Here is a 16,361-nt window from a genome sequence, read left to right on the forward strand (position 1 = left end):
AGAGAAAGAAAACTCAAATTACTAATATATGTGATGAAAAAGGTAACATCACAACAAGCACTACAATAGTACAGCGGATAATTAGAAATTATTTCAAAAACTTATACTTCAATAAAATAGAAAATATCGAAGGCATTGACAAATTTCTAGGGTCATATAATTTGCCCACATTGAATCAGGATGAGGTACACAATTTAAACAGACCAATATCAAGTGATGAAATAGAATATGCCATCAGAAGACTACCAACCAAGAAAAGCCAAGGACTAGATGGTTACACAGCTGAGTTCTACAAGACCTTTAAAGAAGAACTAATACCATTACTCTTCAATTGATTTCAGAAAATAGAAAAAGAGGGAGCACTTCCAAACTCATTCTATGAGGCCAATATCACCTTGATTCCAAAACCAGGCAAAAACAAATCAAAGAAAGAAAGCTTCAGACCAATACCTATAATGAACATAGATGCAAAAATTCTCAATAAAATCCTTGCAAATTGAATACAAAAACATATCAAAAAGATAGTACACCATGATCAAGTAGGGTTCAACCCAGGGATACAAGGTTGGTTCAACATAAAGAAATCAATAATGTACTTCATCACATCAATTCAAAGATAAGAATCATATAACCATCTCAATAGACTCATAAAAAGCATTTGAAAAAATCCAACACGCCTTCATGTTCAAAACACTAGAAAAATTAGGGATGCCAGGAACATATCTCAACATTTTAAAGGCTATCTGTGCTAAGCACCCAGTCCAAAATCATTCTAAATGGAGAAAAATTGAAGGCATTCCCTCTAAACTGGAGGGAATGAGAGCAAGACAGGAACAAGACAGGAATGCCCTATTTTACCACTTCTATTTAACATAGTTCTTGAAACACTGGCCAGAGCAATTAGACAGACCAAAGAAATTAAAGGAATACACATAGGTAAAAAAAGAACTTAAATTGCACTATTTGCTGATGATATGTTTCTATACCTAGAAGACTCAAAAGTTCCACCAGAAAACTTCGAGAATTAGTAAATAAATTCAGCAAAGAACAGAATATAAAATCGACACCCATAAATTGAAGGCATTTTTGTATATCAGTGACAAATCCTTTGAAAGGTAAATGAGGAAAACATTTACAATAGTCTCAAAAAAATAAATAAAAGATTTGGGAATCAATGAGAGAGATGAAAGGTCTATACAATGAAAACTATAGAACCCTAAAGAAAGAAATCAAAGAAGACCTTAGAAGATGGAAAGATCTACTTTGCTCTTGGATAGGCAGAATTAATATTATAAAAATGACCATACTATCAAAAGCACTATTCAGATTTAATGCCATTCTGATCAAAATCCTAATGGTATTCCTCATAGAAATAGAAAAGGCAATCATGAAATTCATCTGGAAAAATATGAGACCCAGAATAGCTAAAGCGATCCTTAGCAGGAAGAGTGATTCATGTGGCATCACTATACCAGAACTTAAACTATAGTACAGAGCAATAGTATCAAAAACAGAATGGTATTGGCACCAAAACAGACTGGTAGACCAATGGTATACAATAGAGACACAGAGACTAACCCACATAACTATAGTTATCTTATATTAGACACGGATGCCAAAAATATACATTGAAGGAAAGATAACCTCTTCAACAAATGGTGCTGGGAAAACTAGAAATCCATCAAATGAAATTTAACTCCTATCTCTCACCATGCACAAAACTCAACTCAAATTGTATCAAGGACCCAGGAATTAAACCAGAGACCTTGTGTGGAATAGAAGAAAAAGTAGGCCCTAATCTCCATCATGTGGGGTTAGGCCTCAACTTCCTAAATAAGACTCTTATAGTGCAAGAATTAAAATCAAGAATCAATAAATGGAGGCAGTGGCCTGAGGCCGGGCCACATTCGCACCCCGGGGAGAGGGTCGGGGCTTCCCAGGCCGGGTGCCCGACACCTCCCACTGGAGCCAGGGAGCCTTCTGGGCTGCAGTTACGGGAACCTTCCCTCTACACCATCAAGGCTGTTTTCATCCTAGATAATGATGAGCCACAGCTGCTGGCCACGTATTGTGATGACACATTCCCATCCATGAAGGAGCACATGGTTTTTGAGAAAAATGTCTTCAACAAGACCAGTAGGACTGAGAGTGAGATCGCATTTTTCGGGGGCATGACTGTCGTCTACAAGAGCAGCATTGACCTCTTCCTGTATGTGGTGGGCTCATCCCATGAGAACGAGAATGTGGAGAAGCGCTGGTTGCTGGAGAACATGGATGGAGCCTTCTTGGTGCTGGGTGAGATTGTGGATGGTGGTGTGATTCTGGAGAGTGACCCTCAGCAAGTGATCCAGAAAGTGAATTTTAGGGCAGATGACAGCCCAGCCTAAATGAACAGAGTTTGATCCAGGTTCTCCAGTCTGCCAAGGAACAAATTAAATGGTTGTTACTGAAATGAAGGCTGTGGATTCAAGGCTTCCTTCCCCAAAGCAACCATTTCCCCATTCCTAGCAAAAGCCCAAGGGGCAGAAAAAACCCTTCTGCCTTCCCAGGCCTCCCTCAAAACTGATCCTTGAGGAATTGGGCAAGGGATTCTGAGAAACAAAGGGTTGGCCCCTGCTTGATTACCCCTTCTCAGCGCCCTGGCCTGCCCTTGGGCCATGGGAACCAGATGAGCTGCTTTGCTCAGAACTTCTCCTAGACTTCTGGAGTCAGGGCCCTAATAAATCTGCTTTGACTCCTGAAAAAAAAAAGGATCAATAAATGGGATGAATTCAAACTAAAAAGTTTTGTCTCAGCAAAACAAACAATCTGTGGGGGCTAGTGTTGTGGCTCAGCAGTAGAGTGCTCGCCTAGCACGTGTGAGGCCCTGGGTTTGATCCTCAGCACCACATAAAAAACAAATATATTAAATAAAGTATTGTGTCCAACTACAACTAAAAAATTAAAAAAAAAAAATTAAAGAAGAAAAAAGAAAAAAAAAACAATCTGTGAGGTGAATAGTGAACCTACATCTTGGGAGCAAATTTTTACCCCTCACACATCAGATAGAGCACTAATCTCTAGGGTATATAAAGAACTCAAAGAGCTAAACACCAAAAAAATAATAAATGGGCCAAAGACCCGAAAAGACACTTCTCAGAAAAGGATATACCATCAGTCAACAAATATATGAAAAAATGTTTATCATTTCTAGAATTAGAGAGATGCAAATCAAAACTACTCATGTCAGAATGGCAGCTATTATGAAAACAAACAACAATAAGTGTTGGAGAGAATGGAGGAAAGAAGGTACACTCATACACTGCTGGTGGGACTGCAAATTGGTGCATCCAATATGGAAAGCAGTATGGAGATTTCTTGGAAAATTGGAAATGGAACCACCATTTGACCCAGCTATCTCTCTCCTTGGTCTATACTCAAAGGACTTAAAAACAGCATACTACAGGGACACAGCCACAACAACGTTTATAGCAGCACAATTCACAATAGCCTAACTGTGGAACCAACCTAGATGCCCTTCAATAGATGAATGGATAAAAAAAATGTGGCATATACACACAATGGAATATTACTCAGCAATAAAAGAGAATAAAATCATGGCATTTGCAGGTAAATGGATGGAGCTAGAGAAGATAATGCTAAGTGAAGTTAGCCAATCCCAAAAAAACAAATGCTGAATGTTTTCTCTGATATAAGGAGACTGATCATAGTGGGCCAGGTAGGGGGACCATGGAAGGAATAGACAAACTCTAGATTGGGCAGGGGGTGGAAGGGGAAGGTTAGAAATGATAGTGGAATGTGATGAACATCATTATCCAAAGTACATGTATGAAGACATGAATTGGTGTGAATATACTTTGCATACAACCAGAGACATGAAAAATTTGTGCTCCATATGTCTAATATGAATTTTAATGCATTGTTGTCATATATAAAAAATCAATAAAAATAAATAAATAAAACAAAATTGATTGATTAAAATTAAACTATTTAATATAGTTTAATTATATTATATTATAATTATACTATATATTATATAATTATATAATTATAACTATATAATTATTATAGTATCATAATTATAATATATTATATATTATATAATTATATAATTATGATGTATTATATAATAATTATATAATTATGATTATATAATATAAATACATTATAATTATGATTACATATTATATGATATGATACATTATAATATAGTATAGTATAATTATATTATAATATGATTTTATTATATTATAATTAAACTATATTAAAATATACTTCAAAGTACACATCATTTTACATTTAGTAGTGGGAATCCAACTATTGATTCTGAATAGGTGAAGAATCAAGTATGTGTACTTCTTCTAAATTATTTATCAATAAGTGGATATCATTTTACATCATCTTCAATAAGTTGCTAACACTTTATATTGTCACTTAATTGTCTGTTTATACATCCTCATGACGGACAACTTGTGACAAGAAACAAGGAGAGACTGCAAGAGAGCAGTGTTGGGCACCTGCTTTCAGAGACAGGGAGGGGAGGAGGCTGAGGGAAAGCCATGGACAAAGTGGGAGGATGTTCATTGTCCATCTCCTGAAGGAAGGGAGGAGCTTGCAGCAGTCAGGAGTGAGCTCTAGCTGCCAAAGGTGAGCATGTTTAATTTGGATTCAGTCATGTAAGAACATTTTTCTGTGGCTCTCTTCACTCTGTTACCCCTCTAGAAATTAAACTCATTGAAAACAGGATTTTTTTTTCAGTTTTGTCACTGCTATATATATACAGAGCCCAGAACCCAGAATGGCAGAGAGTACATATTCAACATGTGTTTGCTAGAATGAGTATGCAAGTTCACCTGAGTAGATATCTAAGGAAAAAAAAAAAGATCTGAAGCAATAACCATGATTGCTGTGGCTTGTACATGTTGGATTGGGGTTCTGTGTTGATTCAAGTGGAAATATTACATGGCTGGTGATGCAGCTCAGTGACAGAGCACTTGTCTAGCATGGGAGACTCTGGGTTCCATCCTCCATACCTCAGAAAAAGAAAGGAAGGGAGAAAAGAAGAAAGGAAGGAAAGAAGGAAGGATGGAAATGAGGAGGGAAGAAAGGAAGGCAGGGATGGAGGGAAATAGGGAAGAAAAGTGAAGAGGGAGGGAGGGGACATGTCAAATAAGAAACATTACTTTAGGTTGTAGAGAATAGGAAAGGAACATGGACTTGATCCCTGAGGGTTGGCTGGATCAAATGGGTGAATGTGGAGCCAGAAGGAAGAATGTGCTGTGGCTCCATGTGCTCTGCAAAGAAACTACAGGAGCAGGTGGATGGCGGTAGAGTCCCCATAAGCAAATGTACTGCAGAGCAGGGTGAGTTATATGAACATCTAAAACATTTCAATTAAATAAGAGATAATGAGCTATTCATCAACAAGATGTTATATACAGAGCTGAAAATCTACCATTTGAACCAAAAAACTTTAATATTTAACCTCTAAATCCACAATCCCACAAGGGATTTCAGTGGGAAAAGTCATGAAAAATGACTGAGACTAATTAGTGACAAACATTAGTTTGTCACTAATGTGAGATCAAGCAACTGTGTTCTTGTGAACTCGGTGTCCACAGAACAGGCATTCTATACTGGGTCTAGTAGAGAAAGGAAGGAAATAAGAGATTTCTAGAGAAGATATGTTCCAATCTGGACTGGATTCTTATACAACATGCCATGGCAGCTGCAAACCATATATCCCATTCATTTTATACATAGTACTTCCTTTACTTTATCAAATATTGAAATAACTAAATTGGATAAATGCCAAAGATCCAAACATGAATAAATTTATATGAGAATTGTTGGACTTATTAATTCACATTAGGTGAACACTTAAAAGGCATGTGTATTTATAAATTGTAATGAAGGTACAAGTTTTATAGAATCTTCCTTAAGAGCACTAAATTTTTAATTGACATGTATGTATGTATATGCAGCACTATGTAAATTAAATGACAGTAATTTCAGAGAGTGTGTTGCAGTCTACAACTCAAACCATCCATGTGTGAATAGACTCAGTGACCTGCAGAGCTGCAAAAACAAGTTGGACTCTCAGATCCCTGGACTAAAAGGAGGTATGTGCTCTGGAAACACCAGAGGGCGCTGTAGAACTGTCCACACAACTGTTCAATTAGGACCATTAATCCCAAGGAGTATCTTTAAGATTCAGTCAATGCTATTAAACCACAGGGAAGTGAGCAGCCAAAAAAAAAAAAAAAAAAAAGGAACCTACACTCTGTGTTATATTTGGTGCTAAAAACTCACACAAGCAGAATAACAAAATTTATGGTTTATGTTTACAGGACATTATTAGAGGCTTTCTGATATACATTATAATAAAATCATTCTATAAACTATATATCATTATAAATTACCCAATGAGCTATAAAGAATCATACATGTATAATGAAAATGCACAACAAACTCCAAACTTCAATTGCTTGTGCCTTTTTTGGTGATGTCTTATTATGTTTTCAGTAAGTGTGCATAAATGGTTAAAGTTCCCTTGCCAAGTGCAATGTGGTTGGCAGAATATGGACCAAAAAGATGTTCACAGCCTAATCCCTGGAGTCTATGAATATGTTAGGATGTACAATAAAGTAATAATAAGTTATACACAGAATTAATGTTACTACTTAGCTGACATTAAGATTAGGATATAATCCTATAATCGACCTGAAGACAATGGGATCATGAGCGTCCTTAAAAGAAGAAAAGAAAATTAGAAGAACAAGTCAAAGTGGTGTATGTGAAAAGGTCTCCGTTCATTTTCTCTGATTTTGAAATGGAGGAGGTGGCCATCAGCCAAGGAATGTAGGTGACCCCTAGGAGAAAAGAGCAAGAAGATTGTTTCTCCCCTGATATCTACAGAAAATAGCACAGCCTTGCCAACATGCTGAGGTTAGTCCACTGAGATCCATGTCACCATGAGATTCACTGACCTTTGCAAATGTAAGATAAGTAATTTGTGTTGGTTCATTCTAATTTGTAATCATTCGTAATTATAGATGTCCACCAATTTTCCCCTTAGCCAAATGGCCCAGATTTATGGGTAAATATAATCCATTTGATCAGAGTCATCTAAACTCTGGAACTTGGGGTGATGATGTGGCTTTGGGCAACTGTCTTACCAAGCTCAGCCAACTTCCACCCTGAAAAAATGGACATGATTATAGAATATGAACAAAAGATTAATTACGTCCTCTGAGTATGTTTTCCTCTATAACCCCAAGCAGTAAAAATGTCCAGCTCCACTCTTCTGTTTCATGGCACTTTTATATTTGCTTATTGAGTCCTGTTGAGTTTTCCTTGGAAACAATAGGCCCCTAAAGCATAAAGAGTCTGCATACAATAGTAATATTGATCTGGGCACAGTGCTTGACACACAAAAATCTCCATCAATATTTCTAGGATTCAAATGAAAATGTAAAATTGGAGAGTCAGAAATTAAAGGAGAATAAACTTTTATATGTAATCTTCAGGGGACATCATGGAACACTTTCTGGGGGCCCATAAAATATGCTCACATATGGAGATGTCCCCAGGGGAACTCATATCTGAAGAGGGGTGAACAGAGGAGGTGAACCTTCTGTCACTAATGTGAGCTCAAGCAACTGTGTTCTTCTGGTAGCCCCAGCACCTGCTTCCTCCCAGGTTCTGCCCATCAGGCAAATAAAAGTATCTTCATACTCCAGACTCTGTCTTGCATCATTCCAAGCCAGAAGTACAGACAGTGAGAGGCAGTGGGTGGAGGCACATTTGCATGAGCTGCTCCACCTTAAGTTCAGTGGAGAGAGATAAGAAAGATTGAGCACAGCCCACAACAGCTTGGGAACTCAGGAAACAGGGTTCAACATGGTTGGGAAGCTTCTACTTCTTATGATGCTCACTCACTGCCCAGGTAGGGACAGACCTCTGTGCCCCATGGCAGACCCCTATCCTGAGTCTATCCTCATGGGCTCAAATCCCCAAACACATGCAACCTGGCTCTGACTTCCATGGTGATGTATCTGTGTTTACAGGGTCCCTCTCCCAACTTGTGCTGACTCAGCCACCCTCTGCATCTGCCTCCCTGGGACAAACAGCCAAACTCACCTGCACCCTGAGCAGTGGCTACAGTAGTTACTGGGTGGCCTGGTACCAGCAAAGCCCAGGGAAGAGCCCCCGGTTTGTGATGCGAGTGGGCACTAGTGGCATCCTGGGATCCAAGGGGGATGGGATTCCTGATCGCTTCTCAGGCTCAGACTCTGGCCTGGATCGGTACCTGACCATCCAGAACATCCAGGAAAAGGATGAGAATGTCTACTACTGTGGGGCAGACTATGGCACAGTGACACAGGCAGAGGGGAAGTAAGACAAAAACCATCAGGCTGATGGGCCCTGTTATACTTCACTTCCCAGTGTCCTAACTCACAGGACAGAAGAAGCCTCCTGACCTTGATTAATAATTTCTGCCTTCCAAGATATTTTATAAATTTATTTCATATTAAATATCCCCTTATACAAATATGATCTCAGCAGTGTTTGAAATATCGAGTTTGTATTCAGATGTGTATTTGTTCCCAGTCATGAGTCTACTGGTGTAATTTTATTTTATCTGTAAAGTCTGTTTACAGATGTGTACATCATATGGTCCTTTTGTCACCATCTTCTTGTTACTTTCATCCACATTCAACAATTGTGAATATTCCACACAGTGATTGGATAGAATATTTCCCTTGAAATTCCAGATCTTAACCCTGACAAATGGGGTAGCATGTGCACAGAGGGTCCACCTGGGCTTCACCCACTTTGCCACCTTCCACCACTTACATGTGAACATATCTCTCAGGGTATTTGTTCTTGTTAGATAGAGACAGAGGTAAAAACAGAAAGAACTGATGAAACCCTCAGGAAGGGGATTCTGAGAGTGCTCTGTAGCTTGAGGCAGCTTTGGGAGTTGCCCCATTGCTATTCATACAGTTCAGGTATAATCACTGTGATGGGTTTATTTTGCTAACTACCTGGATCAAGGGAAGATCTCACAGGTTAATACTGACTTTGCATGAACATCTCAGGTCTGAAGATTTATAACAATTAGTTATAGAACAAAATGAAAGCTCTATTCTTTTGAAGATTACAATCTTTTTATAAATAATGCAAGTCATATCAAGTCAGTTAAAGAGACAGAGAGGGACACTTCAGGGAGTTTATAAACTTGAAGCATCATTTTGCTGAAGATGCCTCACTCTGCTGATAGTATTTTTTTTAAAGGATTACCCAGCACAGACGATCACTCAGCAAATGAGAATTCAGAGTAGTTGATGGGTCTTTATGCCTTAAACACATCAACATAATTCTGTTGAAATAAACTCAATATCCAGCCCCTTCAACTCCATGAAGATGAGGAGATTCTTCCGACAGAATACACTCAAAGCTCCAAATGTGTAGTCATCTACTTGGTCTTTCTAATATGGTCATTCTCCTTTCTTAACCTATCTGGGGACAGAACATGAATTAGTTCCTGAGCATAAAGTCAGCTGTGGTCCCTGAGGAAATTCCTAAGATGAGGAGGTTACCCATCAGGGGCCAGGATAAAAGCCAGACTTTTCCTTCCACAATGTTAACTCTTCATGCACACACCACTCTCTCTCTCTCTCTCTTTCTCTCTCTCTCTCTCTCTCTCTCTCTCTCTCTAATTAAAGAACATTTGGCTACACATGTCAGGACATGACTCTTGCTCTGAATTGCCGTCATGGTCCCAGGCCTGGGAAGTTCCACCAGGATGGAATGAAGATGGGAAAGATGGCAAGGAGAGGCCCCTTAGTGTTGCTTTTAGGGTAGAATTTTCTAACATCTGGCCTTCTTTGTCCCTATAAGAAGAGGCCAGGTATTAGAGAATATTTATATGTTAATTTGTGCCCAGACATAGAGTCATATGTTAAATTTAATGTTTTCATTATCTCTTAGTTTTATCCCAAAAATCAGGACTTATAGAAATCCATAAGGCAATAAAATTTTATCAGGATAATGGCAAAAATGTAGAGTTTTGAGCTGGAAAGTCAATTTTAGATCATTAACTTTATTATCTGGTATAACCCAGGGAGGTTGAATGTGATGTTTAAACCACTTACCTGAAGAAGAAATAACTTCTTAACAAAATTTTCAAGTTAAACTACCTTATGAAACAGTCCTTCAGGATCTCTGGTGAGACACTTCTCAAGAGTTGTTCATGATTAAAGTCAATGTTGTATTTAAATGCATTAGAATCTGTATTAATTGTTGATTCTGGATAAATGATTATAATCAAAGTGATACTCTTCTCATTCAAAGTTAGAATATTAAATAAAGAAAATGATGATAAAATATGCAATAGTTACATCAAGATTTAATTTTTACAGCCAATCAAATATGAAAAGAATGGGTGGAATTGTATCCTTATCCTCTGCTATAAATTTCTCTGTTTAAATTTTACTTATGGAAATATTGGCAAAAGTGGTTAAAATTTGGGGTTTTGAAATTTCCTTATATGTTATACCATGAAAGCAAATGTTTATCCAATTCATGGTGGTAAGGATTTTTCTAGTAGATGATCTGGAGCCTAGTCATAAGTGAAGATAGTGGAGTAGGGCAGAAGGAGCAGAAGGACTCGGAAACAAAGAGACCCTACAGTCCAGAAATAAGAATCCTCTTTGCAAATAGAATCTACTTGTGGTTGTGTTCAGGGTATAGGAGGAGGAGTTGGGATAGGATGGCTGGGAAGAAGCTCAGAGATTTTGAATATGAAAATATATATTTATTTTATCTTGATATAGAAAAGAATCTACAGGAGTTTATTTAGGCAGAAAATGCTTTTCTCATAGCATGAATGTAAAATGTCCCACTGAATACCGTGTATATAAGAAGAAAAGAGAAAGAAGAAAAGAGGTGGAGAAAAATTACCAAGGAACTCTACATAGACTCAGGTGATCAGGGCACTGGGAGGTACACAATGATGAGAGGTTACAGTAGAAATGTTCAGTGCTAATGTCCTCTGAGAGGCAAAGGGCCCTCAGCAGTTAGAAGTGAGCTCTAGATGCTCGGGGTGAGCATGGTCAGGGTGGTGTCAGCCACATGAGAATAATTCACTGTGACACGCTGCTCACTATATCTTCTCCACTAGGAACTGCGTTCGTTCAGAACAGAAATTTTGTTTTGTTTTGACACTTCTGTACATATGGAGCCCAGACCACAGCCTGACAAAATGGAAAAACCACATGAGTGTCCAGATTGACCTTGTGAATTAACCAGAAAAGGACAGCCAGAGAGAAACATAGAACTAAAGCAGAGATCATGATTGAGGTTGATCTCTAGACATTTAAATTTGAGGTTCTAAATTGATTCAAGAGGGCATGTCAAATGAGAAATTTGACGTTAGGTCTAAGGAAAAGGTGAGAACCATGGACTTGAGTGAGGATGTAGGATGGATTGGTTTTTGTGAAGATAGTACAGAAGCACATGATCATTCTCAAGTCCTGAGTAAAGAAACCACAGGAGCAGGTGGATGGTGGTAAAAATTCTGAACACAGAAGATGAACTCCATGAGCAAATGCATTGCAGAGCAGGGTGATTTTTATAAATATCTAGCAACATTTATATTAACTAAGAGCCAGTGAGGTATTCATTTACAAAATGTCATATCCAAAGGCCAAAATCCAACATGTGACCCCCCCAAAACTACAACATTCAAGAACTCAACCCAGAATCCCACAGATGATTCTGGTGGGAGAACTTGTGCATAAAGAATGAAGGAATTTTGAGCTTGTTGTTAATAGAAGAGCTGTATCTGCACTGATTGAAGTACATAAAGGAAGAAAATAATTGGCAGAAAGGGTATGCACTGGTCTGGAATTCATTCTGTACAGTTTGGCATGGGAAGAACCCAGCAGCTATAACCTTTTCATTCCCTTATACTTCTTTCAGTTTGTAAATTATCAAAATTATTTTATTAGCTAAAATATAGGCCAAAGCACATTTCAGGTTATATTATAGTAGTCGGAATCTAACTATTGATTCAGAATAGGTGAAGCAACAAGTATGTGTGCTTATTCTAAATTACATTTCAATAAAAGGGTATCATTTTTACATCTTCAGTGAGTTGCTTACACTTTCTATTGTCACTTAATTATAAGTTTACACCTCCTAAAGACAGGCACAACTTCTTGAAGTGGCAAAATACAGCATTTATACTCAACGAATTGGTAGAAAATTATCCACAACTTAGTCCATATTTGTGTGCATAAGGGCAGTGACCTGGTGAACTGAAGAAACCAACTGAGCTCTCAAATCTCTGGGCCAAAGGGAGCTGCAGGGGACACTGTGGAACTGCCCTCTAGTCCCTACACAGCTGCTCAGTGAGGACTATTTACCCAAAGGAGCCCTGGTCTCAGTGCAGCGTGCTGTGCTCACAGATGGAAATTCTAGCAGAGCCTCTAAGTAAGGGCTTTGGCATTTTTTCAGCAGGTGCTTCCTCCCAGGGTTCCCCAAGGGGCATCCTCCTGAGTCTGCAGTGTGAGCTGAGCTCTAGCACCAAGGCTCAAGGAGAGCTGGGGAAGTCATGATGGAAACACATTTGCATGAACAGCCCCTCCTCTCCAGAGGACAAAAATGAAAAGGAGAACTGGGGCTCCCCAGCTCCACTTTGAGGTTTAGGGATCTGTGTCCATCATGGCCAGGACTCCTCTCCTCCTGCTTCTGCTATTTCACTGCTCAGGTAGGGACATGCATCATAGTCTTCAATCAGCTTCTCTGTTAGAGCTTCATCCTTTTACTTCAGGCTCCCAACAACTTCAAGGTGGTCTCTGCCCCAGCACCCATGTATGTGTGTGTGTATATATATATATATATATATTTTTTTTTTTTTTTTTCAGGTTCTCTCCCAGCCTTTGCTGACTCAGCAGCCCTCCCTCTCTGCAACTCCTGGAGCATCTGCCAGAGTCACCTGCTCCCTGAGCAGTGGCTTCGGGGTTGATAACTATTTGATAAGCTAGTATCAGCAGAAACTTGAGAACCCTCCCCACTATCTTCTCAGTTACTACTCAGACTCAATTAAGGATAAGGGATCTGGGGTCCCTAACCGCTTCTCTGGATCCAAAGACGCCTCAACCAATGCAGGGATTTTGCTCATCTCTGAGCTGCAGCCAGAGGATGAGGCTGATTATTATTGTGCTACACTTCATGGAAGTGAAAACATTTCTCACGTTGTTTCAAATAATGAGGAAATGATACAAAAACCAATGGGTACCCAGATATTTATCCTTTGCCTTTTCAGTGTCAAGCTTCTGTGGAGGTGAATGTAGTGTAGACTCTTGTGCAACAGGATATGTTCATGAAGAGGAGACAGAAAAACATAGATAATACAATTGGACACACAATCAGACATCTCAGGAAGGCACAGATGAATGAGGAAATAGAGCCTAAGGGAATATTCCCATAGTTTCTGCAGTAAAGAAACAAGGATACTATACAATCAGCAATCAGAAATGCAGATGAGTATACACATGTTCATACACAAAGCAGTTTCATCAGCATCTTACATAAACTATGACCTTGTCTTACTGGTGTCACATTCAAACCTGACATAGTGACCCTTACCCTGGTCATACATTCTCTGCTCTCTGAACCAGCCCACATGTCCAGTTTACACAACTTTATGGGTTTTCATGGATGCCATCCCTCAGACCCTCCCTGCCTATATCTTTTCTGCTTTTTCTTCCATCAGGCCTCTCTCTGGCAGTGTCGGGTCCTTACCAATCTCCCCATTAGGTTTTAGAGACACATGAAATGTTTCTATTTCAGTTTCCATTCTCCAAGGTCCTTGTCTACACAGGAGAGTCACCAGAACTCAGGCCACCATTGAAACCTTCATAATCTTGTTATTATGCTTACTACATCCTTGAATTTCTGTTCCCTCTATTGTTATCAGTCTCTTAATATGACAATATAATCAAATAATTTCCTAAAAGGGATATCTCCATTGAAGTATTGAGTACCTATTTACATGTAGAGGCTGTTGATTTTTTTCTTTTTCTTTTTCCCTTTTTTCTTACTTTTCTCATTTTTTCTTTTTCTGTGTGCAATGAGGCCCTACACAAGGTGAGTCTAGAACTAATCAACAGAGGAAGGTGGGAAGCATCTTTCATCTAGGCCATTATTTTCCCTCAGTTCCAGAATTAAGACCACCTGGGACAGAATCCCAGCCACCACAATCATTTTTGCTGAGGTCTCTGAGGTCCATTTTTTAAATATCTTACAAAATAAAGATAAAGGATCTCTCCTAATCCCAAAGACACATGGGGACTTCAAGACCATGGTAGGTTATGGTTTTGGAATTGGGGGGTAGGAATATAAGGGTTGTGTGTTGAACCTCTGTCCTGAGCTTCTAAGCCCTGAGGCCCATGCACCTGTGGGTCTTCTGCCTATATCCCACAACTGCACTTAGGATGAGGGCAGCCATCCCTCACTCCACAGGATGTGTTCTCCAAGGGGAATTTGTAGCACATGGCTATCAGGGTATAAAACTCTCTTCTACACTTACAATAAACCCTGCTCCAATGGAAGCAGGCTACAAGACACTGGGTCATCTTTAGCTGCAGGTTCCAGAAGCCTAGAGGATCTTTCCAAGAATCATCACTGAGTCTGATTTGCAATGAGAGCCAGATCTCAGAGTGTACAGCATTATGAGAAGGACAGGTGCCACTAGGACTCATACTTTTCCTCAGAGGGTAGAAATGACTTACTGATGGAACATAGCCATTTTCATTCATTCCCTGTCTCCGTTTTTATCTATCAAACACATACACATGGCCAGGCATGGTGGCTCTTGCTTGTAATCCCCGCGGCTCTGGAGGCTGAGGAGGATCATGAGTTCAAAGCCAGCCTCAGGAAAAGCAAGGCACTAAGCAACTCAGTGAGAACCTGTCTCTAAATAAAACACAAAATAGGTCTGGGGATATGGCTCAGTGTTTGAGTGCCTTGAGTTTAATCCCAGGTACCCAAACACAAACACACACACATACATACACACACACACACAATTCCTTCCTTCTAGGTTTAGACTGTCCTGGACACTTCTGTTTCTGGCTTCTCTGTTCCATCCAGGGCCACAGACTCATGACACCAAAATGTAGCCCTTTTTTCTCATCACCTCTCCATGGCTCAGATGTGGCTTCTTTGACTGAAAATGTTAGCATCCACTTGGACTTAGTGCAATATGTCATTCCTCTATCCATGGATAGCACAAAGGACAGCTTCTCCATCCTGTAAGAGAGACAAGAAGGGGCTGCATCTAGGCTGACCCCAGAAATCAGTCTGATCTCCAAATGGCTCATTCTTGGAAGCTCTGTCTATCCTTTCAGGCTGGTCAGTCCATATTCATTACCTTTCTGCTCAAATTCCCAGTTGGCTGTCTTCAGATTTTTTTTTTTTACTTAGATTTTTCCCACGATAATGACCTCTACTATCTGAGTTTGAATTCCACAAGGAAGGTGACTCTGAAATTCATAGAAAGGAGCCCCTAATGGGTTTCTCTGGGCAAACATCATTGCTTTCCTATGTACAGTTCTAGATCCATTACACTTGACTCTAAAACTTGAAGTTATTTTAGAAAAAGATAATACATTATATGTAACTGATAGTAGAAGGCATGAATTTTCCAATTATTTCCATCTAGCTAACCCTATTTTCCACCAATATGCTCTCATCAAGAAGCATAATTGTCCCGACAGGCAGCGAACCTAGATGGGCAGGAATGAAGGGACAAGAGACACAGAAGGATGACAGCAAGACAGGAATTCTGATCAAGCTGTGTATAAATACACAGGGGTATTTATATGCTGGGTATGGGGAAGCTCTCTAATCAGCAATTGCTGGATGTGGGTGGTAAAACTGCCAGCTGCAAGATGTCTGATGATCCTGATAAAGATGTCTGATGATCCTGATAACCACAGGATGTTCCAGGGGGATAGGTAGCTGCAGGATGTCTCCCAGGGGGCTGTCAGGCTATTCTTTGAAGGAGAATTTCCTTCTAGTCCCTGACACATAATTATGGTGAAGAGCTATGGTGCAGCATGGTGTGAGGTACAGCTCTGGCTTCCTTTTCCCAGTTGCTGGTTGCAGGACAATCTGAGTCACCAGCTGCAGTCACTGGGTGCTTCCTCTATGATGAGGAGGAGGAGGAAGAACATGAGTTCACAGAGGCAATTGGACAAATAAAGGATAAAATCTTTTTTGAAACAAATGTTCAATGAAATGTAATATCTTGGTGCTTGATATCTAGATTTCCTAGTGCCCTCACT

The 16,361-nt window shown here is 39.4% G+C and overlaps 1 pseudogene and 1 gene segment (V, D, J or C); both read left to right on the forward strand.

Moving 5' to 3' along the window:
• Positions 1-1,876: 1,876 nt before the first annotated feature.
• LOC114082371 (coatomer subunit zeta-2-like) lies at positions 1,877-2,455 on the forward strand (annotated as a pseudogene).
• Positions 2,456-7,851: 5,396 nt separating this feature from the next.
• Positions 7,852-8,405, forward strand: LOC114082370 (immunoglobulin lambda variable 9-49-like). The segment is given in 2 exon segments: positions 7,852-7,948; positions 8,070-8,405. Coding segments are annotated over 2 exon segments (378 nt in total).
• Positions 8,406-16,361: the final 7,956 nt, after the last annotated feature.

Source organism: Marmota flaviventris, chromosome 1 (assembly GCF_047511675.1).
Source record: "Marmota flaviventris isolate mMarFla1 chromosome 1, mMarFla1.hap1, whole genome shotgun sequence".
Lineage (NCBI taxonomy): Eukaryota > Metazoa > Chordata > Mammalia > Rodentia > Sciuridae > Marmota > Marmota flaviventris.